Source organism: Vespula vulgaris, chromosome 21 (assembly GCF_905475345.1).
Source record: "Vespula vulgaris chromosome 21, iyVesVulg1.1, whole genome shotgun sequence".
Taxonomy (NCBI): domain Eukaryota; kingdom Metazoa; phylum Arthropoda; class Insecta; order Hymenoptera; family Vespidae; genus Vespula; species Vespula vulgaris.
This window is the reverse complement of record NC_066606.1, coordinates 3,027,545-3,053,408: the sequence shown is the minus strand read 5'-3', so window position 1 is coordinate 3,053,408 and position 25,864 is coordinate 3,027,545. Positions and strand designations below refer to the sequence as shown.

The 25,864-nt window shown below is 32.7% G+C and overlaps 2 protein-coding genes and 1 long non-coding RNA gene across 15 annotated transcripts in view; 2 read left to right on the top strand and 1 right to left on the bottom strand.

The window, feature by feature from the left end:
- LOC127071186 (uncharacterized) overlaps positions 1-3,630 on the top strand; it is a 68,826-nt gene extending 65,196 nt beyond the window's left edge. Inside the window, exons 2-3 of the mRNA XM_051010152.1 lie at positions 650-2,424; positions 2,544-3,630. Of these exons, the coding sequence (XP_050866109.1) occupies positions 650-2,424; positions 2,544-2,888 (2,120 nt within the window). The 3' untranslated portion in view covers positions 2,889-3,630. The remainder of the gene's footprint in view (positions 1-649; positions 2,425-2,543) is intronic.
- The window catches only part of LOC127071180 (RING finger protein 17), a 231,870-nt gene extending 225,209 nt beyond the window's left edge, over positions 1-6,661 (bottom strand). The window contains exons 1-6 of one of the 12 annotated variants that reach the window (XM_051010134.1): positions 5,952-6,098; positions 4,993-5,075; positions 4,347-4,622; positions 4,179-4,261; positions 3,889-4,092; positions 3,718-3,798 (exon numbers count right to left, since the gene is read on the bottom strand). In XM_051010134.1, the coding sequence (XP_050866091.1) occupies positions 3,718-3,798; positions 3,889-4,092; positions 4,179-4,261; positions 4,347-4,611 (633 nt within the window). In that variant the 5' untranslated portion in view covers positions 4,612-4,622; positions 4,993-5,075; positions 5,952-6,098. Of the gene's footprint in view, positions 1-3,717; positions 3,799-3,888; positions 4,093-4,178; positions 4,262-4,346; positions 4,623-4,749; positions 4,765-4,992; positions 5,689-5,951; positions 6,099-6,189; positions 6,513-6,552 lie in introns of those variants that run through there. The other 11 variants (XM_051010137.1, XM_051010136.1, XM_051010135.1 and 8 more) reach the window with 11 other exon arrangements.
- LOC127071207 (uncharacterized) lies at positions 5,905-14,056 on the top strand. Of its 2 annotated transcripts, XR_007784927.1 has the most exons (3): positions 5,905-6,053; positions 6,698-11,462; positions 11,685-14,056. It is a non-coding gene; the product is annotated as an uncharacterized LOC127071207 (long non-coding RNA). The 2 variants fall into 2 exon arrangements; XR_007784926.1 differs by having other exon boundaries at positions 6,698-14,056.
- Positions 14,057-25,864: the final 11,808 nt, after the last annotated feature.

The window sequence follows — 25,864 nt, the reverse complement described above, 5'->3', positions numbered from 1 at the left end:
ATAATTTAAACAATGGAGATAATCGTTTGGAACATGTGTTGGAACATCGTCGTATAAATCAAAATGATTTGATAAGAATTAATTATTTTATTATTACGTTAGTTTTCAAAGGATATCGATATAAATAAATATCTACGATTTTAATATAAAATTAAGTAGATATATCGAATCGCAATGGTGGTTAAACTTATAGCTCTCGAGCTCATAAACTCTGATATCTTTCTCTTTCTCTCTTTCTCTCTCATGGGAGTAAACACTGTTGTAGAAACTTTGCTTCGAAGTTAAACCGAGAGCGGGGTATCATCCCCCTCTATTTTCTCGTACGGTATCACTCGTAGTTCGAAAATCTTTTCCAGGTTGAAAAAAAGATTTGCGATCGAAGCTTTTACTCGCTATTTTAATATTTTCTGTTATGGTGAAATAAAAAATAATATGAACAAAATATTATCAACCATACGAACGTCGAAGGAACGTTATATAAAAAGTCATCTCTTTTCTTTTTCATTTTTTATTTAATTATGTATATATAATATATAAAATATATATAAAATAAATACACTATTAATAATAAAATACATATAGAGAGAAAGAGAGAGAGAGAGAGAGAAAACAAAACAAACAAAAATAATTTTTATTATCCTCGTTTCAGAGTTATCGATGAAAGCTTGCAACGCAACAGAATCGAACGTAACACGATCCATCTTGGACGACGAAGACGATGAGGGTGAAAGTGAAGAGGAAATTACATTTGCTGAATTTAAAGAAAGATATAGAAGACTTATACCGTACATGGCCTTTTACGCAGCTAACAATAATCTAAACGTACAATCAATGATACCTGGAAAGAATTTTGTCAACGTGCCATCGAACGACGGAGTTACGTCATCAAGAAGATCGCAACAGTATCAACCCTCTTACTCTCGAACCAACGTCGGCACCAGAAACATTCTAAACAATTACAGGACCAACAACGTTCAAAATCAATTGAGAAAATTTGTCCCGTCCGTCCAATACGATCCAAACGATATTAACGGCGACACAGATTATTTCATACCGATAAGATACAATACAAAGGTAAATCACCTTGACTATTATTCATCGTCCACGTATAATCCGTATCAAGATCAAAAACAATCACATGCAGAAGTAACAAACACTAACACAGACGAGAACATACAAAAGGATGATCGTCGATACGGTAGACCTATTCGACCCTATCTTTCAACAGGCAATACAAGAGAATACGTTAACAGGAATCAAGGGTTGAAACCTATCCAAACGAATTACCCTCAAGATTACGTATACGATCACGTAAGTGGTTCATCGTCAAAAGGAAAACCTATCGTTGATATTAATTATCCTAGTGAAGACGTCGAGTCTCTTCGATATATTCCCCAGCCAATAATATCGAAAGGTACCCAACAAACCATAAACGTTCTTGATACTCCTCCTCCTCCTCCTCCTCCTCCTCTTCCTCCTCCTTCTCCTCTTCTTTCTCATCTTCCTATTAACGGAAGACAACCGGTCAACGTTACACCACAGAGGAATTTAAATTTTGTTAATTTAAATCCAATAATCGAAAGTTTTCAATTAACCGAACGCCTACCCGAAACACTGGATAAAAATAATTTGGATAACAGTATAAAAACGCTCATTGAAATACTCAACATTCTTCACAAAGCGAAAATAGAGGAATTCCCACAATTGCCTCAACCATCCGTTGTTACTACTAGACCGATTCAAAGACCCTCTAATTATTACCAGAAATTACGTACAAATACACGACCGAAAGTAATTACGGAATCTAGGTTCCCAGCGGTCCCAACGTCTTTGTTAATACCGGATGATCCGGACCGTTTAAAACCGACATCTTCTTACGTGAACGAAGTCAAAGCTAAAGTGATTGTTAAACCTGTTGCTTACACGGTTGACGATTTCAAATCGACTCCTTCCTACAAGGACAACGAATTTCGTCTAGTTACACCTAAGTTACCCGTGCAATCGAGTTACGCTCTTACGGATGAAAACAATGATAAAAAAGTCGTACATTTTCAAACGGCTTATACACCCCAAGATATTTCTCAACAAAATCATAACAATAAAAATCCATTGGAAATATCGACTCAACATTCTTACGAAATCACCGAAGATCTTAGCGACGATATAATAGATCCAAGTCGTTTTACAATACCGCAAATAATTACTGAGACAACGACGGTGTCCAATCAAAAACAAAATGTCGTCGAACAAAACGAAATTTCTACTTCTCGGCCAACCATTAATCATCCGTCCTTGAAATATGGTGTCACTCGTGGCAAACCAAACGTCGATTATCCGGCTTACGCTGTTATTCCGGAAACCGAATTCAGTTGTAAGAAGCAACGTTACAAAGGATTTTTCGGTGATCCATCGACCGGTTGTCAGGTAAGAAAAAAATTATTTAATTAAATCGATTTTCTCTAGTTTCTTTTCTCGGCTTGTTTAATTCGCTTCATTAGATTTATGAAATTGTCCGTCTTTTTTTTTTTCTTTCCTTGTCCAAGGTATGGCATTACTGCGACCTTAATGGCGGCAAATCGTCATTCCTGTGCCCGAACGGTACCATCTTCAGTCAGGTTGCATTGACTTGCGATTGGTGGTTCAATGTCAAGTGCGAATCTACGACTCAATTGTACGTTCTCAACGAACGTCTATACAAATATATCCTTCCGATAATGCCGAAATTCCCGGAAGACTTTACCGGTCCGGAGGTCGATCGATATTTAGAGATCAAATTCAAGGAAATGGAAGCTAAGCTAAAAGAAAAAAAATTAAAGAAACAACAGGAGAGAAAGGACAAAGCGAAGGGCAAACCGATCGACGATAACAATAACAAAAATCGTGAATAATTTTTAATTGCGAATGGAAAATTAAATTATATCGATTATGCTCTTTTTTTAAACGTATATTATATACGTGTATTATACATACGTATCTTGTTGCCATTAAGATTTGTTTTCAAAAAAAAAAAAAAAAAAAAAAAAAGAAAAAGGAAAAGAAAAATCGTGATTCTTAAATATGTATACTTTGTGCAGTAAAAGTAAGATTGTTTATCATATCGAAAAACATCTACACCTAGACGAAAACTATAATAATTTTGCAATTTATTATTAGAAAGTCGAATGAAATAATGTAAGGTATGTATGTATGTATCATGAAAAATTTGTTCTGATCATTTTTTTTTTTTTTCTTATCTTTTTCTTTCCATAACTAATCAAATTAATTTTTTCTTTGTATCGATCGTACTAGCTGATTTTTTTTATAGAAATCTGAGCGGGTATAAAATGGCTGATGATATTCATAAGTATTTTCTCCCTCTCTAGTCATACATGCTTACTATGTAATTATTTATAGCGGAATGTGCTCAGTTAATTGAATATTATTGTACCTAAATGTTTATCATAAAAGACTTTCTATAATAGTCCTTTGTATAGACATGAACCTTACTTATAATATATATATATATGAGATATAAATTTCATCCATATAAGAAAAACATTTGATAAATGTTATTGCGATGCATCATAACAAATCAAGATTGTATAAACGCAATGTAAAGTTATAAACAGAATAAATCTATTTATTACTCTTTTTTTCTAGAATCTACAGAATTTTACGATTGCCTATCACAATATCATCCTTTTTTATTATAACAAGATATAAAGAGGAGATTCTTACCTTTAAAGTCTGCAGAACACGTTGTAGACTCTCCGCAACATCGTCATACGCTTTGGTAAAACCGTCCATTAATTCTTCGTTCTAAAAAAAAAAATACAATTTATGAGATATTTGGAAATATTGTCTTTTACAAAAGAAAAATTAAAATAGAAAAACAAAACGACTGCTAACCCTTTCGAATAATGAGATGTGATTATGCTTCGAGTGATAACGTAACATGCAATGCGAACAACTAGATATTTGACAATCATTACAAAAATAGCCCACATATTCGATGCAGGTATCAGAACAAACACTTAATATTGTCAAAGGTATATCTTTTGTTATTTCATTTATTAGAATTTTGGAATGGTTTTGTAAAGCTTTTCCATGTATCTGCAAAACAATGAAATGATAAATCTACGATACTTAATGAAAACAAAACAAAAAAATTTATATATATAAACCATTTATATACCTACCTTCGAATAACACGTTTGACAATAAAGGACATTACATTGTGGACATCGCAAGGTAGCCTCTATTTCACATTCATGACAGTAACCTTTTTTAAAAATAAAATTCACTATAATGTTGAAAAACTATATGAAAATTTGTATATGTATATATATACAGCATCAACTAAAAACCTGAGATTTGAAAAGGTCGCGTTTTTTGGACGACCGTTTGATTGAAAGATATATCGGGTTCTTCTAAATATAAACAAGGTTGATGATTTGCAACGACAACCAAACCCAATGCATAAATATTTAAGGGATACAATTCAGATTTGTTCTCTTTGGCCTGCACAAGTTCACCGCACAACGAGCAAGATACTTCAGGATATAGCTTTGAGCATCCATAGCAAATCGAATGTCCACACTCCAATAACAAAGGAATTTGTTTCCCACGCATTGTTAATACTTCTGAAATAAAAAAAAAAAAAGAAAGAAAGAAATAATCAGTTTCAAAAAACATTCGTCAAACTCTACAAACGTTTCTTGAAACTTTGTCTATCGATTCTTTTGTCACAAAACTAACAATATTTCTAACCTTTGATACGTATAAGGAAATTTAATCTTCATTATCTTAACAAATTTGATCGTTTTAATGTCGATATTTTGATTTTATACTAAAATACATAAAAACAATAAAATAAGCGAATTTTGATCGGCTTCTCTTTGAAAATTCTTAATATTTTCAAAAAAAAAGAAAAAAGAAATAAAAGCTGATGACGAGTCTACTTTGAAAGAAACAAAATAAAAGAATTGAGAAAAATAAATAAAAGAAATTTACCTCGTATAATAAATAGACATTTGCAGTGGACACACGTTATATTTTTTAACTTCGTCTTTGGAAAATTATAATTTGGCGCATCTCTATTGGCATCACGAAAACCGAACATCGTTATTTTTCAAAAGAAAGAAAAAAGAAATTCAATACGTAATATTCGTTAATATCACGTTATTAATTCCGATTGAAAACGATACCGAAATTTTCCTTCTTTCGACGCGAATTCACTACACACTAATGGAAAAGACACGCCGACTTCTAGATTCACTGTTTTTGAATCTTCAGCCAGGAATGGCACTCGAATTTCCTGGGCCCGTGTCTCATAATATTTCTTTCGTTTATATAATATATTCCCACAAATATTACATTTTTTTTCGATATTATTTAATACAAATCATCGTCAATATTCTGATAAATGTTTTGATAAAACAACTTGATAAAATATTGTTATAATGTACATGTATATACACATATATACGAATAATAAATATTTTAATTTGTTCGACGAACACGAGGATACAATTTGCGAGAGACAATTAGAGAATAGAAGGAAAAAAAAAGAACAAAACAAAACAAAAGAAGGAAGTTACTCGTCGAAAAGCAATTTACTTCGAATCAGTGGCGCCAAAATTCAATTAGTCATTTTTCGATACAACAATGGCACAAACCATTCGAAAACGTAAAATATTATTCGTATGGTAATGGATGTATGTATATTTATTTTCTTTTTTCTTTTTTTTTTTTTTTAATAAACTTATAAAAATGAGTTTGATATATATGTATATACGTAAATATATAGATATATGTAAATATATCTGGAAAAATTATTAGCGCGACCGAGTAGTGATAAAATTTACAGGTTATAAATGCTAATATGTTACTTAAAGTGTCACTAATACGCAAATCGTTGAATAACGTATATATTTTAGTATGAAAGACGATCGTGATTGATATTGTGTTACCTCAAACGTTATGTTTACATCGAACAATAATATATTATCGTTTACACGAAGAAATAGATATTTTGCGTTTCTTTTTTCTCACTTCGTTAAAAGTAAACACCAGTAAGTATATTTCTAATAAATATATTACGTAGCATGTAAAATGAGGTTATTTCTCGACAATTTATTTTCATACGTTAACAATAGATTTTCTTTTTATACTATATATATATATATATATATATATATATATATATACTTGCTTATTTTTTTTAATTGTTTTAATTTTCTTCGTCCATTTTTTTCTCTCGTTACTATCACGCAAAAATATACGTTGGATTGATTTTATTCGAAGAAATAGAATTCAATCAAAAACTAAAATTGCTTTCGAAATACGTTGATATAATGGCGACTATAAATTTGATAATGAAAATTGATAAAATTGTATTGAGTTAGAACGTTCAATATATTCCTACGTGATATTTTAAAACTTTCAAAGTGATCTTTTTTGTCTTCTTTAGAAAGTTTAAAACATTGACAATTTTACATGACCATTTTCAAGTATATTATACATACGTAAATACTCGTGTACATCTGACACAATTATTACGTTGTTACTTACAGTAATATTCAATGTTACGCATAAATACGTAAATAGATTTACAAAATTTACGTTACGAGTTCGCTCAATAGTCATCAATTAAACGATCAATACTATTTTCTATACCGATTCAACGTGTATCGTGTTTGTAACTTTTTTTTTTTAGTATACATACTATTCTACATAACCTAAAAAAGAAAAATAAAGAAAAGAAAAGAAAAAGAAGAAAGAATTAAAAACAGAAAGGACAGAAGAAACGAGACGAAACGTATTTCGACAAAAAGAAAACAAGAAAGAAAAGAAAAGAAAAAAAAAAAAATCCAAACAAAATACGAAACGCGAATCGTTTCCGAACGATTGGAAAGGTTATGTGATAACGAGAGAGCAAGATGGTAGAAAAAGAAAAAAAAGAAAAAGAAAGAAAGATGAAAAGGAAAGAAAGAAAAAAGAAAAAAGAAGAAGAAGAGTATTCGAGATCGCGTCAAAATCGTTTCCATGCGGAAGCTGCGATCTTTGGTTTAAGAGATCGTTCAAGACCGTTAACGTAGCTTACGATTCTTGTCAGCTGCTGCTGTCTGGCGAGCAGAAGAGTCGACATTGACGATCACGTGTTCGTCCGAATATTATCGGAGGACCAATAAAAAGCGTAGAAAATAAATAAACAAAAGAATGAACAAGCAAATAAATAAATCGATAAATAAATAAATAAATCAATCAATCGATCAATCAATCAATCAATTAAAAAAAGAAAAAGAAAGAGAAAGGAAAAGAAGAATAAAAAAATAGCTTTACGTCGTGAGATACTAAGGACGTTACGAATAAATCGAAATGTTACAAATTCGTCGATGACGGCTCGACATATTGGAAGTTGTTATCGTAAAAAATAATTTTTCATTCCTACTTTCGTTAAAATATATATCTGACGGTGAACGAAATAAAATAAGGAAGAGAAAAGATGATCGAAAATAAAGAAAGTAAGAAAGCGTGTTTGTACGAAGTTCGAATAATCGAAATAATTTCTGTGTTATCAAAAATGAATCGACAAAGCTTGATCGGGATAAGTGTGTAAAAGAGATGGCGTTGATGATACTCTAGCAACGTACTGACGTCTGACTATCGTGCGTGTAGTATTCTGTTTACATGTAGAACGTAATAAGCAAGGACATACACGCACGTTATACATATCTACCTATACAAATGCGGACACACTTACGCCATCGTCAAAGCTAAATAAACATACGTATATATATATATATATACACACGTTTCTAAGCGTAAATTCGCGAGTCGCGTGCCAGATGTCGCTGCGATCTCGCGATCAGCCACGCGAAGTCGAAGAAAAATTTTAACAAGAAAAAAGAAAAGGAAAAAGATAAGGAAAAGAACAAAAAAAAATAACAAGGAGAAAAAGAACAAGTAGAAGAAGGTAATATAGAAGAGAAATAATAAAAAGAATAAGATATCGGATGCTGGATTAAAGAGGAAGAGAGGAAAAGGAGGATATGGATGAGGATGAGGATGAGGATGAGGATGAGGATGAGGATGAGGATGAGAAAGGAAAAAAAAAATTAAAAAAAGAAAAAGAAGAAGGAAAGTGGGTAACGGATAAGCGGTAGAGTTACGTCGTGATGGTCTAAGAGATTCTAGGCGCGGTCGCGGCCAAGGGTCCGTTATAATCCCACCCAATGGCTACCGTCGTACCAATGAACAAGATGCTTTTACATTTTACTTCCTCAATGTGATTTCTTCTTCTATTTCTATTTCTATTTCTTTTCTTTTCTTTTCTTTTTTTTTTCTTTCTTTGTTTCTTCGTTTTCTTCTTCTTCTACTTTTACTTCTACTTCTTCTTTTTCTATTTCCTCGCTGTGTCGAGAACTATTTCTCGAACATTCCATTAATTTATTTTCTATCTATCTTAATAAGATATATGATATAAGTAATCTCCTTGTTCAAGATAAAAAATAATTTGTGTTAAATTATAATATCGTAAATATTGACAGATTATATATATGTGTGTGTGTGTATTTGTAATTATAGAATATTATTACACTGTAAATTATAGATCTGTTTATCTATAAATAATGCTGTGTGTGTGTGTGTGTGTGTGTGTGTGTGTAGATCTATTTATAATTTAAAGTTAGTATAAATACGATTAATGTATCATAATCGAAATTATTATTCAATCTGATTGGTTAATAATTTTTAATATTTTAATATTTCACATACATATGTATATAAATATATAAATAATGTTAGTATTGATTTTTTTTTCTTTTTTTTTTAGTTAAAAATCTTTTAATATGTCGGTCGAATCAGGAATATAATTTTGTTTAAAATCGTATCTTTGCTTTGCAACGTATTATTTATCAATCAATAGTAATATCATCGCGAGAAACAAATTGTTCTTCGTTGAAAATGTATTCGACTAATACATTTTCTTTTTCTCTCTCATCAAGAACATTTTGTACTCGCTTTTTCTCTCTGATTTTCCAATCCGTTCTTGACGTTATAAAGAGGAAAAGTTGCATCGTCGAGAGAAATACTGATCGATGACGTTAGATTTGCCGAGTCTCTCGTGATCGATGAAAACTAATATGGATACAGTAAACAGAGCTCTCTCTCTCTCTCTCTCTCTCTCTCTCTCTCTCTCTCTCTCTCTCTCTCTTTTGCACTCTATCATTCAATGCAAAAAAAAAAAAAGAAAGAAAGAAAGAAAGAAAAAGAGAAAAAGATTGCTGACTTCATTTATTAAGTATAATATACTTATATACTTTTATTACGCTTATGCAAGTTATTTCTCAAGTTTCTTTTCACGATTCTAACTAAAATGGACGACATCTTTGATGGACAGAGAAGAAGGATATAAGAAAGAATGATTATTTTTACACAAAGGAAACATTACATATTGTATGTAAATGCGACTGAGTGATTCAGATTTTCTATATGAAAAGAGGAAGAACTTTATAAACTAACATGCCTCGTCCCGTTGTATTTACAAAATACAAAATACTTTAAAGAAAAAACAACGATAAGTTATATGTTGAATGTAATATTAGCGTTAGACTTTTATTCCATTTTGAATAAAAAATTTCACAAAGGCAAAAATCCTCGAGCTCGAGATGAGGAAGAGAGAAAAATTTACGCGAGATTCTATATCAAAGGAATATATATACACACACTCATGTGTGTGTGTGTGTGTGTGTATGACCTACGATACAATGAAATCTCGAACAAAGGCAAACGCGTTTTAACAAGTAAAGAAGTATGTTTTCTAGTAATTCATAGAATTATGTACATACATCCATCTATCTATCCATCCATACATACATACATACATACATACATACATACATACATATGTAAGTACATATCAATATACGTACGTATATATTTTCGTATCTCTATGCGAGCAAGAAAGAGAGTTTGAGAGTTTGATAAAGAAAAAGAAAGAAAGAGAGAGAGAGAGAGAGAAGAAACAATTCGGAAGACATTAGATAAGATTCGTACTTGGTTGGACTTTACGTAAGCGCGACTTCTCGTGAGATGCCGGCAATGAATAAAAAAAAAGAAAAAGAAGAAGAAGAAGAAGAAGAAGAAGAAGAAGAAGTAGGAGGAGGAGGATGAGGAGGAGGAAAGAGAGGTAAGAGGTAGATAGGACTCGACTCGACGTCGTTCTGTCGGTCGAGAAAAACAAGTGAGGCGTTCTCTCTGGACTAGGCAAACCGAGCGAAAGAGAGCCGTGGCAAGGTCTAGGTTGGCTGCTATTCAAGGTCGCGTGCAGAGCGCAAAGCCCGGATCTATCCCCGCCCCAGATTTCAAGCGCCCTTTACTTCTTCCTCTCCTCTTCTATCACTGCCTCTTTCTCTTTCTCTCTTTCTCTCTTTTATACATACACATACATATACATTCTTATCCATAGAGATACGACTCTCTTGCTTTTTCTCTCTCGCTCGTATCTACGCACCTATACGTGTATATATAAACACACATACATTTATATATATATATATTTTACAGTACATGTGTAGGTAGTAGGATCAACACGTATACGTAACACGTGTATTTCTAAATGTATAACAGAGAGAGAGAGAGAGAGAGAGAGAGAGGGACGAATCAACGTATACATACGAAAGACATATGTTTACATGTACGAGTGACAGAGAGAGAGAGAGAGATACGGACTGATATATATACATATATATATATGTGTGTGTGTGTATATATATAGGTATATATACAGTTGTATACACAGAGGAAAAAGATAGACGCAGTCACACGGTCCACAAATCGCGAATTCCCCTTTTCACCCATCTGTCTGCCACACGCGTTCCTCTTTCCTCTCTCTCCGTTCCCTCCCTTCTTCTATTCCACTCCTTGTGACCGCTTTCGTCCTCTTCTCTCTCTCTCTCTCTCTCTCTCTCTCTCTCTCTCTCTCTCTCTCTCTCTTTCTCTCTGTCGCGCTTGAATCGCGTGCAACATCGATTTACCCATAAAATTTTCCTGCGCTCGACGAGTCTCTATCGCTCGCGACCATCGGGCTTCTTGCCCGGGGCTCCCAACAACAACGTTTCATTTCCCGATTCTTTATTCTAATTCATAATGGAAGGACAATAACTATTCTTTTAAGATCTGTGAAAATCCTTCGTCGATTTTTTTTACTCTTTTTTCTTTTCCCACGTTAACGTATATGTGTATGGATGTATATATATATATATATATATATAGAAAAAGAGAGAGAGAGAGAGAGACACCTGTATATACATAAACGGACGAATATGCAATAGCAGACAAGATATATATGTACATGTTACATCTTATAAGTAGATAGACGTATTATACACAAGGCCGTTACGTGGAAGAACGATTGGATCTACTTGACTAAGAGGAAAAAGGCCGTGTATTCGAGTCCGTCATGGAAGGACGAACAAGACGTAAGTATACGCCATTTTGATTCTAGAGTTTTAACGCATAGAAGAAAAGGAAAGGGATAGATAAAGAAGAAACGACTACTTGCTTATTTAGTTATATATTATATTTATACTATATTTATTTACTTGTTTAATACTTACCTATGATCTTTTTGAAATAATAATTTTTATATGTAGGATAGTTGGATAAATTTGGTTTTCTCTTTTTTTCTTTTTGTAATTTAGATACATATCTATGGCGATCCAATTCAAGGATTGAAGGAAAATCCTACGATGGGATTTAAAAGTTTCATGAGAGCGAAGATACACGCGTCTCTCTCTCTCTCTCTCTCTACACATACATACATACATGTGTGTGTGTGTGTATCTGATGGTTACCTTTTCACGTAGCTACATGTACATATATATATATATATATATACACACGCACATGTATGTATATATGTATGTACAAATACATGAGAAAAGAAATGGCTTGTTCCTAAAGTAAAGAGAAACGACGAGAAATGTTCGAGCGCAGTTGAATTCCACAGACGCTCTTCTACGATCTTCCTTGTCACGGATGAAGTCACGGTAATTGCGAATTTAAAAGATTTTGTCAACGCTTAGAAAGGAAGAGGGCGTCTCTTCAGTCATTAAACGAATACATACGTACATACACATATACGTACATATGTACGTACATATACAAATGCATAGATGGATATAATATAACTGTGCGATATCCTGTCTCACTCTCTTCTCTAAATTCAATTCCGTTGACCTAGATTAGGTGGTACGTGACACGATGGAGATTCGCCGTAGGTTCCCTCTCGTTGTCCCTATCTATGTATCTCTCTATCTAACTCCATCTTTGTTCATCTATTTCTCTCTCTCTCTCTCTTTCTATCTATCTATCTATCTATCTATGTATCTATCTATATATATATATCTCTCTATCTCTCTATCTCTTTGTCTCTCTTTCTCTTTCTCTCTCTGTTTCTCTTTTGATTCTCCTATCCAAGCAGGTTCAACACGTTTCGTTCAGATAGACGTAATACTACATGCACTTGCGTGAGATAGTATATGTACGATTAAACTCAACGGATTCGTACGAGTTCGAGATTTCTTTCATACTTGAAAATCTCGTAATTTGAAATCGAAACGATTGACATGATCCAAACGATACGATAATATCTTGTAGCGAATAAATACATATGCGTATAGAGCGTTATATTCGTAAGAAGAGAGATAATTCGTTAATAGTCCAAGGCACGTGGACAAAGATACGAATGAAGATAAAGATAAAGATAAAGATAAAGATAAAGATAAAGATAAAGATAGAGTAAGTAAGAGAGAGATAGCTAGAGAGACAGAACAGAAAACGAGCAGAGAACGGACACATGGAAAACAAACGAATAGATAGAGAGAAAATAGGAAAGAACGAAAAAAAAGGAGAAATAAAATAAAAAAAAAAAAGAGCAAGGAAAAAGAAAAAATCGATGAATAATTTCCGACTGGTGGACGAACGAAAAGCCATCGATTGAAATTTTCATCAGTCTTTCGCACTCTTTCCTTCTCTCTCTCTCTCTCTCTCTCTCTCTCTCTCTTGCTCGATTATTTATTCATGGCATAACGAACGGCCGAGCAGACAACGATACAGACCAACGAGCTCTAGCTAACACGAGAGAAAAAGAAGCATGAAGAGTAGGAGAAGGTGATAGGGACGGAAGCGGAACGGAACGGGACGGGCTGAACTGAGCTGAGCTGAGCTGAGCTGAGCGAGTCGGATCGGATCGGATCGGATTCGATCGGATCGGATCGGATCGGTAAAAAGCAAGAAAAAAAAAAGATCCCCGTAGTGTGGTGTCGTTTGAGACATTATAGGTTGTTTACACGCCTTAAACCTGTAAATTTTAAAGGGAACAAGCCAGTTTTAAGTCGCCTCGACTTTATACGAACGGTTCTAAAAACGGAATCTGAGAGGATGATCGAATCAGAATGAGAAAGAGAGAGAGAGAGAGAGAGAGAGAGAGAGAGAGAGAGAGAGAGAGAGAGAGAGAGAGAGAGAGAGAGAGGGAAGAGGAAGTTATTCTACGAGTAAGTGCAGGAATGTCGACGAGTGAAATATTTACTGACGTTCTATCTCGTCGTCCATCTTTTTCTTCGCACTTCGCTACTTCCGCCCTAGTGTGTGTAGTTTCTAATCGTTTGAGTGTTATTTGCATCCTAAGTTTATGCGAATAAAATACACGTAGTTACTATGTATATCTATATATGTACATATGTTTGTGTGTATATGTGTGTGTGCGTATGTGTGTGTGTGTGTATATATATATATATATATAGATGCATCCATTCTTCGTGTTACTATACGTGTTACTTCGAGTCGAACGAGGAATAGAATCAAAGAGACGTTTATTATCTATTATTTATATGTATGTATGTGCTTATAGTATTTCATTTTTCCGAAGGTCTATGCAATAATGACAAATTTTCCTTTGCGAAAGGAAAAACGTGGAATGACGAAGGAAAATAAGTAACAATATCTTGGATATGTTGTTATTACAATTTTTATTATTATTATAATTAATAATAAATAATTATTATTACTACTAGTATCATTACTACTACTACTACTACTACTATTATTATTATTATTATTATTATTATTATTATTATTATTAATAAAAATTTATTATTACTATTATTATTATTATTATTATTATTATTATTATTATTATTAATTTATTATTACCATTATTATTAATATTATTATTATTATAATAATTATTATCATATTTTTATGGATATTTGATCGATTTCTTTTTTCCTTCTCATCTTTTTCTTCTTTTCTTTCTCTTTCTATACTCTTTCACAACAAATATTTCAAAAGAAAACAACAACGACAACAACAATATTTGTTTCATCTCTATAACATCTGACCAAGCTCGTTCAATCATCCATAAGATATAATATATAACGTCCATTCCTTGTAGACGAATATAATAATGTAAGTACATAAATATATATATATATATACATATATATATATATACATATATATACACATATATATGCACGATATATACTATGATAGTAATATACGTCTATAATATGTGCTCTCAAACGAATATCCCATCGGACTAATAAGTACTCACTCACCCCTCCTACCTCTTTCATCCCCTCTTTCCTCAGCCGTCTCGCTATGTTCCATTTGTCCGAACTATCTACCAAAGTCGTTGCATAGTCTCGAGACAATAACAACAAGTCGGAACAGGTATGTTATGTATGTTATTCCCTTCGAGTATCTACGGTCAAAGCAGACGAGAAATAACGAGAAATTGGAAACATGCAAACGCGAATGCATCCAGAAGAAAAGAGGGAAGTTGGTTTGATATCGAAGGTAAGTAAATACATAACTCGGACACCTTTATACTCCTAACAGGACAGAAAGAGAGAGAGAGAGAGAGAGAGAGAGAGAGAGAGAGAGAGAGAGAGAGAGAGAGAGAGAGAGAGAGAGAGAGAGAAGGACAAGCCCTTTCTATTGGAGAAAACTGAAGGAATGAAAGGGCAACGACCTAGGTTATGGTTATCTCTTATGGCTCTAAAGGATCGACAGTTTTGTAACTGGATGATTTTATACGAAAGGAATTGACATTTATCGAATCGACAGAATTCGAAGAAATAATAAAGAATAATAAAGTTTGATGGGAGTTTCTCTAGATCGTATATTTCTCGTTAGAAGACGTGTTACGTTTTACTCAAAAGTAGATGAAAACTTTTTTTCTAACTTTTTTTTTATCGATGATTATCTGAAATTATCTTCTAGTTGTTTCTCGATGAAATTTGTTATTTGTTATTTCTTTTACAAACGTGTGATATATCGTTATTCGATATTACTATTATTACTATTATTATTATTGTTGTTGTTGTTGTTAATTGTCGACGATAGATAATAATCTGTTTAATAAATAATAAAATGTAATAACTTCTTATTACTTCTTATATAAATATATGTATATGTGTGTGTGTATGTATATATACACGTACTTGCATATTTATGGAATAAAAGGAATTTTTACAGAAACACGTATTGTATATATACGCAAATACGCATGATAATTTTGCTTCTTTGTATTCCAGGATAGAATCATTGTATACCAACAAATATTCGTATGTATATATTCGTATATACGCAGCATAATTTATTTTACGATATATATATATATATATATGTATGTATATGTATATAGTTATACCTACTATTTCTATTTGAAGAAAATACAGTAGTTGGATATCAGATCTTTTGGAGAATCATCATTTTCCTTTATAATGGTAGATCATGTCCTAAAAATAAATTTGCGAAATGGAGTTACATAAGTATGTAGATAAGTATATTAGATTGTTACAATATATATATATATATATATATATATATATATATATATATATATATATATACAGGTACGTCCGCTTATTTTATTCACGTAGCATCTAGAATCAGATGTATCTGTTCATTCGAACAAATTTATATGGAAGAGAAGTAATCTTACTTGTGAATGATCGTATAAAAAGTCGATACCGAGTGGAAAAATATGTTCGGGAAAAGAGAAATAGAAGTAAAGATGCAAAGAAAAAAAAAAAAAGAGAGAGAAAAATAAAACAAACAAATTTTCTTCGCACGTAGCATATTTACGTTGATGTTTTACGTTTTTTTTTTTTTTATTTTCGGGGTAAAAGAGGAAAAGAAAGAGAGAGAAAAAAGAAAGAAGGGTGAATCTTCTTCCACAAAATTATTCTCATAGAATAGTTCCGAATAAACATCACAGTACTTATGTATGATATAATATATACTCGTGTAAATATATCAAAAAAAAGAAAAAAAAAAAAAAAATTACCGAACGATTATCACTCATAAAAAATTTCTCGATCTCAAAACTAAGCTCGTAACGTGAATTAAATACTGATACAATGCGACAAGAACGAATGGAAGAAAACAAAAGAAAGAACAAAAAACAAGACGAAAAAGAAAATAAAAAAGGATTAACGTCGTGAAAATTGGAATTTCGCGGAGGAAGAAGGAAGAAGGAAGTAAGTACTTAGATTTCTCTCATAAAAAGGTTTGGTAAAAACTGTTGAACCTTCAACGTAGTTTCTCGGAGGGCGTTCAACTCGTTTAATAGGGAGGGTGCTCACTTAAAAGATACAAGAGAAGTTAGGTAACTGAGACGTGAATCGGGGAGAAACAGGGAGAAAAGAAAAAGAGATAAAGAGATAAAAAGAAAGAGAGAGAGAGAGAGAGAGAGAGAGAGAGAGAGAGATAGATAGATAGATAGATAGATAGATAGATAGGTAGATAGATAGAGAGAGAAAGAGAGATTCCACTGGAATTCCCGAGCCTTCCCCAATGGCTAATAACGAGGATTCGGCCTCGTTTATCACCACTTGTAGCTCCACCCCTAACCTGACCACCCACGCAAACGGTTTCTCCTCTCTCTCTCTCTCTCTCTCTCTCTCTCTCTCTCTCTCTCTCTCTCTCTCTCTCTCTCTCTTTCTCTCGTGTGCCAAGAGTCGTTCTCTCAGTAGAGTATAGGGGGTGAGAGAGTTGGTTAGAGTGAATGAGGTAGGAAGGGGTTGAAGAGGGTGAGAGTTTGCTCGCATCGGTAGACCGATCTGTGGCCTTTCTCTCTCTCTCTCTCTCTCTCTTTCGTTCTCCTATTCTCTACGTTTCTCTTCCTCTCGTACACTTTCACCGAAGTAAAGTCAGTTCGGCTCGTGCGACACGTCAGCTTGATCCCAATGCTCATGGTTCGTCTAACCTTTTTCAACCCCCTTTATTTTCAGCACGTACCGATTCACCATCGACGCCTTGTTTCTTCTCCATCTTTTCCTCTCGCCTTGTTTTTTTTTTCTTTTCCATTTTTTTTTTTTTAATCTTCTTTCCACGATGAATCGTAGACTCCAACGTCTTCCGATATCGAATATATCTCCTCTCGTGCTTCTTCTGCTTCTTTCAATGTCTCTTCGTTCGATCGGCAATCTATGTAAGTAGTACTTAAGTACCTAAGTATCTACTCTACGTTCTAATTATTATACGTCGCACAGGTAATCAATTATTCGAAGAAAAATTATTATTATTATTATTGTTGTTGTTGTTGTTGTTCGACGAAAGCATTTTTTTATCTTTCTCGTTTTATTCTTTTTTCTTTTTTAACTTGTTACAAACTTGCCGTTTATCGAACATTTCTTATCGAGTACCGTATTATCGTTCTATTCGTTCGAAGTATTTATATACCTAACTACTTATCTACATACGTCTATAGAAATTATGCACACTTCTCGTTTTACACTTCTCGTTTAGCAATATCTATTCTCCCGTAATTCTAGATATCCTCTTCAATGTTTTGTTTCGAGTTTATATGCGTACGATTGAAAGCGTAAGAAAAAGTGATAATTGTCTAAATCGATCTTATAATATCATGAATATATTATACATATATATATATATTTCATCCAGATTCGATTTGCCGTTCGAAGAATAGATATCGAGGAATGTGAACGATAAAGAAAAAAGAGAAAAAGTAAAAAAAGATAGATAGATAGAGAAAAAGAAAGAAAGAAAGAAAGAGAGAGAGAGAGAGAGAGAGAGAGACAAGAAGAAAATTAACGATTTTGTCTTTTCTTTTTATTTACCACATCAATTTTATAATGACTCCTTGGCACCTTCTCCCATTCTCCCCTCTTGTCTCGTCTCTCTCTCTCTCTCTCTCTCTCTTTCTCTCTCTCTCTTTCTCTTGGTTGATTGCTAGAGACCCGGACTGAGTTATTTCAAAAACCGAAATACGAGACTGAAAGATGAAGTAAGAGTGGTCGATGGTGGCAACCAATTTCTATCTCGCTCTCTGCCATCGTGTCTGGACAGATTTTTCTTCTCTTCTTTCCTTCTCTCTCTCTCTTTCTTTTTCTGTCTCGTTTTCTTTCTCTACAATCACCCCTTTCGTTATACGCACATACGTACATACGTACATAAATACATACATACGTATAAATATATATACATGTGTGCATCGATTCGATTCGTTCTACCTCCCTTATTCTCCATCAGACTCACGTTCCCATTTAAATTTCAGTTCGAACTGTTTCGCTTTCTTCTTCGATTCTCATAGTTTAACGCAGCATCCGTACGATTTCACAAGCGACGTCTATTTCCAAGCAACCGTACGACGACATCTACGACGTAACACAACACGACACAACACGACACGATACGACAAAACGCAACAACGACACAATTCGCAGTGAATTCTCTTTCTTTCTTTCTTTCTTTTTTTTTTTCTTTATCTTTTTCTCGTTTTTTTTTTCTTAGTCCTTTCTCTCTCTCTCTTTCTCTCTCTCTTTCCTCTTTTTTCTTTCTTTCTATCTATCTATTTATTTCTATGTCTTTCCTTTTCTATTTCTTTCCTTCTTGTACTTCATCATTTTTATTTTTCTTAGATTTTTCTCAACAAAAAAATTTGTTCTCTTCCTGCTCTCTCTCTCTCTCTCTCTTAATCTTTCTATTTATCGTTACTCTATTTCGACCCCAAAGAGGCCAAGGAAATCGTTCGAAGCGATTATGTTTGATTTAAAGAAAAAATTGCAAGAGAAATATTTACAAAGTTGTCGACTTTTCTGAAAAGAATTTCGTCGATCTTCCGTACGATCATTCTCATACACGATCTCTTTCAATCGTGTCACTATTTTCTTTCTTTTATAAATATTTATTTACAATAATAATAGATTTTTGCCAATTGTTCTATATGCTACCCTATAAAGTGCTTTTCAATAATCATTTTCAAAAAATATGGCTGCACACAAGAACATGATACATACGTCACACGAATGAAAAAAATAAAATAAATATATATATATATATATATATATGTATATATAAAAAAGAACAAAATAACAAAATAAAAAAAAAATTGAAATGTTTCAATTAAAATATTTTATTTCCAACGCAACATACCTGTTTTTTTATGGTATCAACAATTTAAAAATATATTTTTATAAGATTTCCCCAATATATTTATATTTCTATGATTGAAAATAAAAAGAACTTTGTAATCGAATGTCTTGAGAAGACATTTTTCTTTTTCTTCTTCTTCTTAACACGTATTTTACACAGAGTCATTCGTCTTTTAACATTTTCATTCTTGATAAAATTCTATTGCGAAACGACGTTTCACTTATATCAAATATTTTCGATATATACCTGCCTATATATTTTTAATATTGCCAGAGAAAGTGATATTTGTTCTAGCGGGGATGGAAACAAATCGTCGATAAATGTTTGCCAAAATCTTTATTAAATTCTTTATCGTGCGTTATTTTACTCGTAGCTTGATATAAAATATATTGCTAAAAAATCGTCAAGTAACGTAAGTAAATGTAAATAAGTAAATACGTTCGACACCGACGTTAACCCAAATTTTCTAACGTTATCAATATTAATTATAATCTTTACGAAAAAATAAAGATACGCGATAGAGTCGTTCGTTCGAAAATAAAAAAAAAATATACATAAATATGCAATAGCAAATCTAACTTATCAACGATATTTAAATATAAATTTACGTACGGAGAATTAAATAGAAAAAAAAAAAAAAAAACAGAATAAGGAAACACAAACAAAAAAGAAGGCAACAATAACAACAACAATAACAACAACAACGAAGAAAAAAAAAATAATGCAGCGAGGACAGGAATTTGTTTACGTTGACGATAAAAATTTACAACAACGTATTACAACGTGAAAGTGAAGTAAGGTGGATAGTGGGTGGTGGGTGTTAGTACGACAAGGGGAGTGAGGAGAGGGGGAAGGCACGGGTGGGACGTAAATTTGCATGAGTTATAAATTATATTTAAAATTTGATAAATCGTTATTTATGAGCGTTCTCAACATGAGCGTAGCATATTGTACCGCCTTTTCTTGCTCGGTGCTTCATCATTAATCCTATATCGTGCAAAGTGTTTCATACGTTTTGGCATTGCGATCGATAAGCGATTTCTTTTGATAGATACAAGTTAGCCTTGGCAATAGATTTTCAACGTAGTTGAAACCTGATTTTTAATAACATTTATCATTTCTGTTGAGAGTCCTTTTGGAAAGAGAAAGAAAGAGAAAGAGAGAGATTATAATTGTGGAAAATAAAATTACATATCTAAATCATAAAAAGATTATATAAAAATAAAGAAAAATCTTTTAAAACGAAGGATAGATCGTATCGAATACTTAAATTTTTCTTAAATATATATATATAAATGGATGTATGTATGCATTTATTATGTATAATATAAATATTCGTGTGGGAATGAAGGTTAGCATAAATTGCAGCAGTAACGAAACACAATTCCAACAGAGTTCTATTCGTCCGGGTTTGAGTCCGGAAAACCGACGGAAACAAATCGATGCCCCGTGGGCCTCCCGTGGCAAGCGGTAAATTAATGTATCGCCGTCGGACTCGATCGATGTTTCACGTTAACAAATTGATGAAATCATTATATTACGTCGTACGTTGTTATCTTCAATGTATGTATGTAGATATATTTCGTCGACTGGTTCCAATTAACGCGAGAGAAAATTTTATATTACTTTGTAGGATGCTAATAATACGAAGAAATGATTGAAAAAAAAAAATCATTGACGACGATCAAAGATGTTATTCTTTTAGAAAAAAAAAAATATATATATATTTATTTTTAATTGAATTCAATTGGAATTAATTAAACGAGAATGTGAATTTTTTAACATTGGATTCAATTATATGTTGATAGGTATCAACCTACCTACCTAGCTACCTACCTAGCTACCTAGCTACCTACCTACCTACCTACCTACCTACCTATTCCCTGTTTACTAGCCGTCAAGTGCAGACTTAGGAAGTTTAACAGGCTTAGGCTTGCAAGTAGCTAGGTACGTGTAAACCAGGGGTTGGAAGTGGTTTGGCTGTTTACGAACTAGAGAGTCCAAAAAGAACTCTAAAACAATATTATAGAATGAACTGCAAATAGAAACGCGACGTATTTAAATCAACTAAATATATAATCCAAATATATGTTTTATAAAGAAATATGGGGTTTAAATAATTCGGAGACAAATGGGAGGAGTATTTAAAGAAAAATGTTCAGTTTAGATTATTAACAAAAGGATCTGAGTAGCTTTAATAAAAAGAGATGAGAGAACTTTGCGAGTCGGATTCGTTAAAGGTTGATTTATAAATCATTTATAAATTCGTTAAATACGAATTTCTTTTCGAATAATTTTTTTAAGCTCTTGATATTCCAAACAATTCGATGATTAACGATATTATCAATGTAAAGGGGAAATATCAAAATTCTTGAATTCTTAATTCGAAGATGCAAAGATGTCAATCTTTAAAGGATATTATTATATATTTCAAATACTACCTGAGGTAGCCACTCCTTTCTTTTTTCATTTTTATTTTTCCTTTAACCTTAACACCTTCCTTCATTCAACACCATTTCAATACGTTTTTTCAACTCTTCGAAAGATTCTTCTTCTTTTTTCGCTACATTTAATTCGCTATGCATATTTTAATACGAAACGTTCGTGACGCAATAGTAGAAGAATTACTTTAAGAACGATTCAAGAACAACGAGAGAGAGAGATAGAGAGAGAGAGAGAGAGAGAGAGAGAGAGAGAGAGAGAGAAAAGAAGAAGAAGAAAAAAAGAGTCTTTTGTAACGTAAAGAACTTTTCATTTAATCATTACGAACGTTCGTACTCGTTCCAACTCCGACCCTTATGCTCTTACCAATCCATTTTTTTCTCTCTCCCTTTTTATTCCATTCCTTTCAGCCCTTCTTTCCATTTTTCTTTGTTCCTTCCGATTTTTTTTTTATTTTTTATTTTTCATTTCTCTTTCACCGTCCTGCTTTTTGTTTCTTTCTCCTTTTTATATTCTTATTTGTTTAATTTCTTTTTTCTCTCTTTTTTTTTTGTTTCTGTTTTTGTTTTTCTTTTTTTTTTTTTTTTTTTGAAAATTATACGCAATTTTTCACTCCAACATAAAGAATGTGAATTAATCCACCTGGCCATGCGATTCGTTGCCAACCAACTCTTTCTGTTAAGTTGTAAAGCACACAAAAGCTTTAAGATCGTTTAATATGCAGAGAAAATAGGCAATAGGAGAGGTTGCATGAAAAAAATATGGGATAGAGTCAACACCAGCTGGATCTTGTTTGTATCGAGTTAACTCTTTCTCTCTCGTCAAATCATTAACTTTCCTGCTTTTTTTCTTTTTTCTCTCTTTTTCTCTATCTTTTCTTTTCTTTTGTTCGTTCGTTGGTTCGCCTGGCCGTTTCCTCTCTGCGACATCGTCATCGATGTCGACATCATGACGTAGTAAAGTGACACGAAACACTTGACCATCTCTCTCTCTCTTTCTCTCTCTCTCTCTTTCTCTTTCAATCTCGTTGGCCGACAGTTGTTTTAATGTTTTCTTCATCGTAACGTCAACCTAGGCGACGACTATGGTCATGCATTTTATTATCGTAACATCGAAGGACACTCGAGATGAAAGGATGGATAGCTATTCTCTTTTTTTCTTTCTCTTTTCTTTTTTTCTTTTTTGTTTTCTTTTGTTCTTTTTTTTTTCTTTGTTTTTTTTTTTTTCGTTTTCGTTAAATTGCTTTTCATTCGAACGAAGCGACATAAAATTTGAATGATAGCGCGACATTAAATTTAAACTATGATATAAACGTAAATATAAATCTAAATATTTATGATTAATATTTATATATATATATATATATGTATGTATGTATGTATGTATGTATTTCTCGTTATAAATATAAATATAAATACAAATATTTATAATTAAAATATCGGCGTTATCATCGCGAAATTACGTACGTTTTCGATTGGTCCACGTTTCTACTTATATTTTTGAAATATTTGAATTATTTTTATTTTTATTTCTTTTTATTACTTTTATACAATCTTTAACGAGTAAATATATTTATATATCTTTGATATTCGTCCGGTTCAATGTTCGTAAATATATCGAAGAAGATTCATCCGTGTTTACGTTCTTACATGCGTGTTATGTTAATGTCAGAAAAATAATGTTTGATACGAAAGAAAAATCTGATCAAACGTATCGTCTCGTCCGAAATATTTTTGATTCTATACGTTCATACGTTTAGAATGAATTTATCGTACGATTCATTCTGTATCTTATTTCAATAGAAGAAAAATTTCTAACGATTAAAAGCTACGAGTTTGAAAAATCTCTACTCGTGAATGATTAATGAATCGAATCTATTTCTAAAATAATGCAAAACAATAAAGAATTAAAACGCATCAAAATGAAAAATTGAATATACTCAAAGAATTAAAGAACTAGAATTTTATCGAATAAAGGACAACACCACCCGTTCGTCTCGTCTTTACGTTTTTCAACGAATCGAAAAATGAACAGAAGAGAAAAGTAAGATCAAATCGAATGAAATCGAACGAATCTTCGAATGAACAACAAAAGAGAAAAATAAGACACTGTTTTCTTCTTCTCTTTTACAAATACGCGTACACTCTATACAAGTATATTACTACGTATCAAATAGTTGTAACAACCATGCTACAGTTTCATTATTGCATTACTTGTCGCACGCGTTGAAAAGAAGAAAAAACAAAAAAAAAAAAACAAAACAAGAAGAAAACTGTTATATTTTCTAAAAAATGTATCTATGTATAATACATACTTTATTTCTTCCTATATCATGTAGAACGACGGGTAACATTTATAATTAGCATAACACTTACTAGCACGTTAAACGATCGTGTTGTAATAGAGAGAAGCGATATGCCGACATAAATGAAAGAGGTGACCCTTGATGAAAGAGAGAAAGAGAAAGAGAGAGAGATAGATAGAGAGAGATAGAGAGATACAGAGAGAGTGTATTAGAAATTGCCACCCTACGTCTTGAGTTAATATTAGAGAAACTTAATAAACGTGCCCTCGGTTATTAGCAGTTAAAACACCCTTCGCGTGCCGTCACCGTTTTCCAGTTAGAGACCTTGATCTAGAGAACACTGATTCCTTAGTATTTCCAGGTCTTACTAGTTACTATCGTGCAATCTTCTCGTACACTAGATGACGTATACACATATATATATATGTGTGTGTGTGTGTGTATGTATACATGGTCAAGTTTCTCCAAAGTCTGTTTACTTGAAAGTTTGAAGGAAAGGAAAGGAAGTAAGTATCCGTTAACTATCAACATCTGTGAAACGGATGGACATTCGATGAGTAGTAGTTAGTTTTTGTTTTTCTCGACTATTTAACCGATGATCGTTCCCGTCGTTCCTTTGTGTGTGTGTGTGTGTGTGTGTGTGTGAGAGTGTTTTTATTTTCCTTTCGTTCTGTTTCTGCGAAAAGAAGAAACTTAAAAAAGTATGAGGAGTAGAGTGGTAGGAGATGCTTGCCAAGAAAAATTTCGATTAATCATTCTCCAAGTCAGTTCAGACGTGACGATCGATACCGCCTTAACGAACATTCTCTTTATTATATATGTACGTACATATATATATATATATATATATATATATAGTAGTATGATGCAACGTTAAAAAAATATTACGATATACGAGCTAGTAGAGATTTGAAAAATTATTAATATTCGACAGATATTTAACGATTTTATCGATTGACGGTGTAAATAATCAAGGACATTCGATCTTGGTGATCTTCGAGTGGTTCTTAGGATGATCGAAGATACGGAAGGGTAGGAGTGAAGATGAGAATGGTAAAATAGAGGTGGTAATAGAGATAGGAATCGTCGCAAGAGTGTCAAACATCGTTGTTGGCTAACTCGTGAAGGAATTCGAGGGTTTCGATCGAATGACGAAGCTTGCACGATGTTCTCAAGCGGATCTTTCTTGAATAGGATAAAGGTTGATTCGGTCAGAGAAATATCGCACGCACGATTGAACAGGGAAAGATGTTTCATAATGTAAGCAACGTGATCGGAAACAGGATTGCTTGCAGTATTAGATGCATTCGTAGAAAATAGTTTAACGTTTAACTTACACTTGCTTGATCTCGATAGAGATCTCTTCGTAAAGAGATTATTTTATCTCGTTAGTTTTCTTTTTTATTTTTGAATAAGAATCGGAAGCAACTCGAGAAAATAGGTTCGGTACGATTGCAGAGCATTTTTCGTTAAGAAAATCAATAAGCGTCGGCGAGCGTTTGTATAAGATCGAGGCAAACCGAGTGTTATCATAAGACGTGAGATAGATGATCGTTAAAGTATAAAAAGAATCTAGATAAGGAGTAGCAGTGTATATTGGAGTTAACGTTTATAAAAAGTATAGTTGTACTATTTCTTATAATAAAACGAGAATCGAACGGGAAAAGG